At 45.8% G+C, this 1,067-nt stretch overlaps 1 protein-coding gene across 1 annotated transcript; it reads left to right on the plus strand.

Annotated features, from left to right (window-relative positions):
• The first annotated feature begins 208 nt into the window (after positions 1–208).
• Positions 209–937, plus strand: LOC102854398 (putative PRAME family member 26-like). The gene has a single exon (XM_006887340.1). It carries the CDS (start codon positions 209–211, stop codon positions 935–937), a length of 729 nt encoding a protein of 242 aa, XP_006887402.1.
• The last annotated feature ends 130 nt before the right edge of the window (positions 938–1,067 follow it).

Raw genomic sequence — 1,067 nt, forward strand, 5'->3', positions numbered from 1 at the left:
TTTCTCTCTGGGGGCGCTGAAGGCTCAATATTCTCAGCAGCATATCTTAAAATGTGGTCTGGATTCCTCTCATGTCCTTAGTGCCTTGAAGAGTGACTCCAGGAGATTGAAACTGAAAGTGCTGGATTTTAGGGAGAATGCTCATACAAACTTCTGGAACATATGGTCTGGGAACCAGGAGCCAGAGACTGCCCAGTCCACAACTGAGATGGGGAAAGTGGATGATATAAGGAAGAGAGAGAAGCAACCCCTGGCTTCTGTGGATGTGCTCCTAAAGTTGGACCTCAATGAAGCCTTCCAAGACCAATGGCTTATTCTTTTTTTTCAAGGACCCCAGGAGAGCAAAGGCCACCTATACCTGAGATATGGGAGTCTGGACTTGATTGCAGTACCACTCACAAATATAGAGGGTATCCTGAACACAGGACCCGTGGACTGTTCCCAGATAGTGAACGTGCAGTGCTACTGGGCATGGCCCTCTTCGTTCAGGATTACTCCTCACTTGGTTGAATTCCTCTCTAAGTTCCTCAGCCTGCACCAGCTCGAGGAGCTCTACCTGGATTCTGTCTCCTGTCTTCAAGGTCACCTGGAGCAGCTGCTTAGGTGCCTGAAGACCCCCTTGAAGACCCTCTGGATAAGAAATTGTGTGCTTTTGGACTCTGATTTGACATATCTGTCATCATGCCCAATTACCAGTCATCTCACACGCCTAACTTTGAGTGGTGTCAACCTGACAGGCTTAAGTCTTCAATTCCTCCAGGTTCTGCTACATAGAGTCTCAGCCACAATCAGGTACCTGGACTTGGAATCCTGTGAAATAACAGACTCAGAGGTTACTGCCATCTTGCCTGCTCTGAACCGATGCAACTTGCTCACTGTATTCAATTTCTCTGAGAACTCAGTGTCTAGGCTTGCCACAAATATCCCACAGGGATGATCTGTGAAAACGATTTGGTTGGGCAAAAGGAAATTTCCTTCCCTTCTAGAGTATTATAGAAAAAGCTGCAAATATTTTTACTAGGCTGAAAAAAAGTAGTAAAAGTAAACCTACTAAGTCTCCTTAAAAA

Source organism: Elephantulus edwardii, unplaced genomic scaffold (assembly GCF_000299155.1).
Source record: "Elephantulus edwardii isolate Elephantulus edwardi_28Jun2011 unplaced genomic scaffold, EleEdw1.0 scaffold00056, whole genome shotgun sequence".
Taxonomy (NCBI): domain Eukaryota; kingdom Metazoa; phylum Chordata; class Mammalia; order Macroscelidea; family Macroscelididae; genus Elephantulus; species Elephantulus edwardii.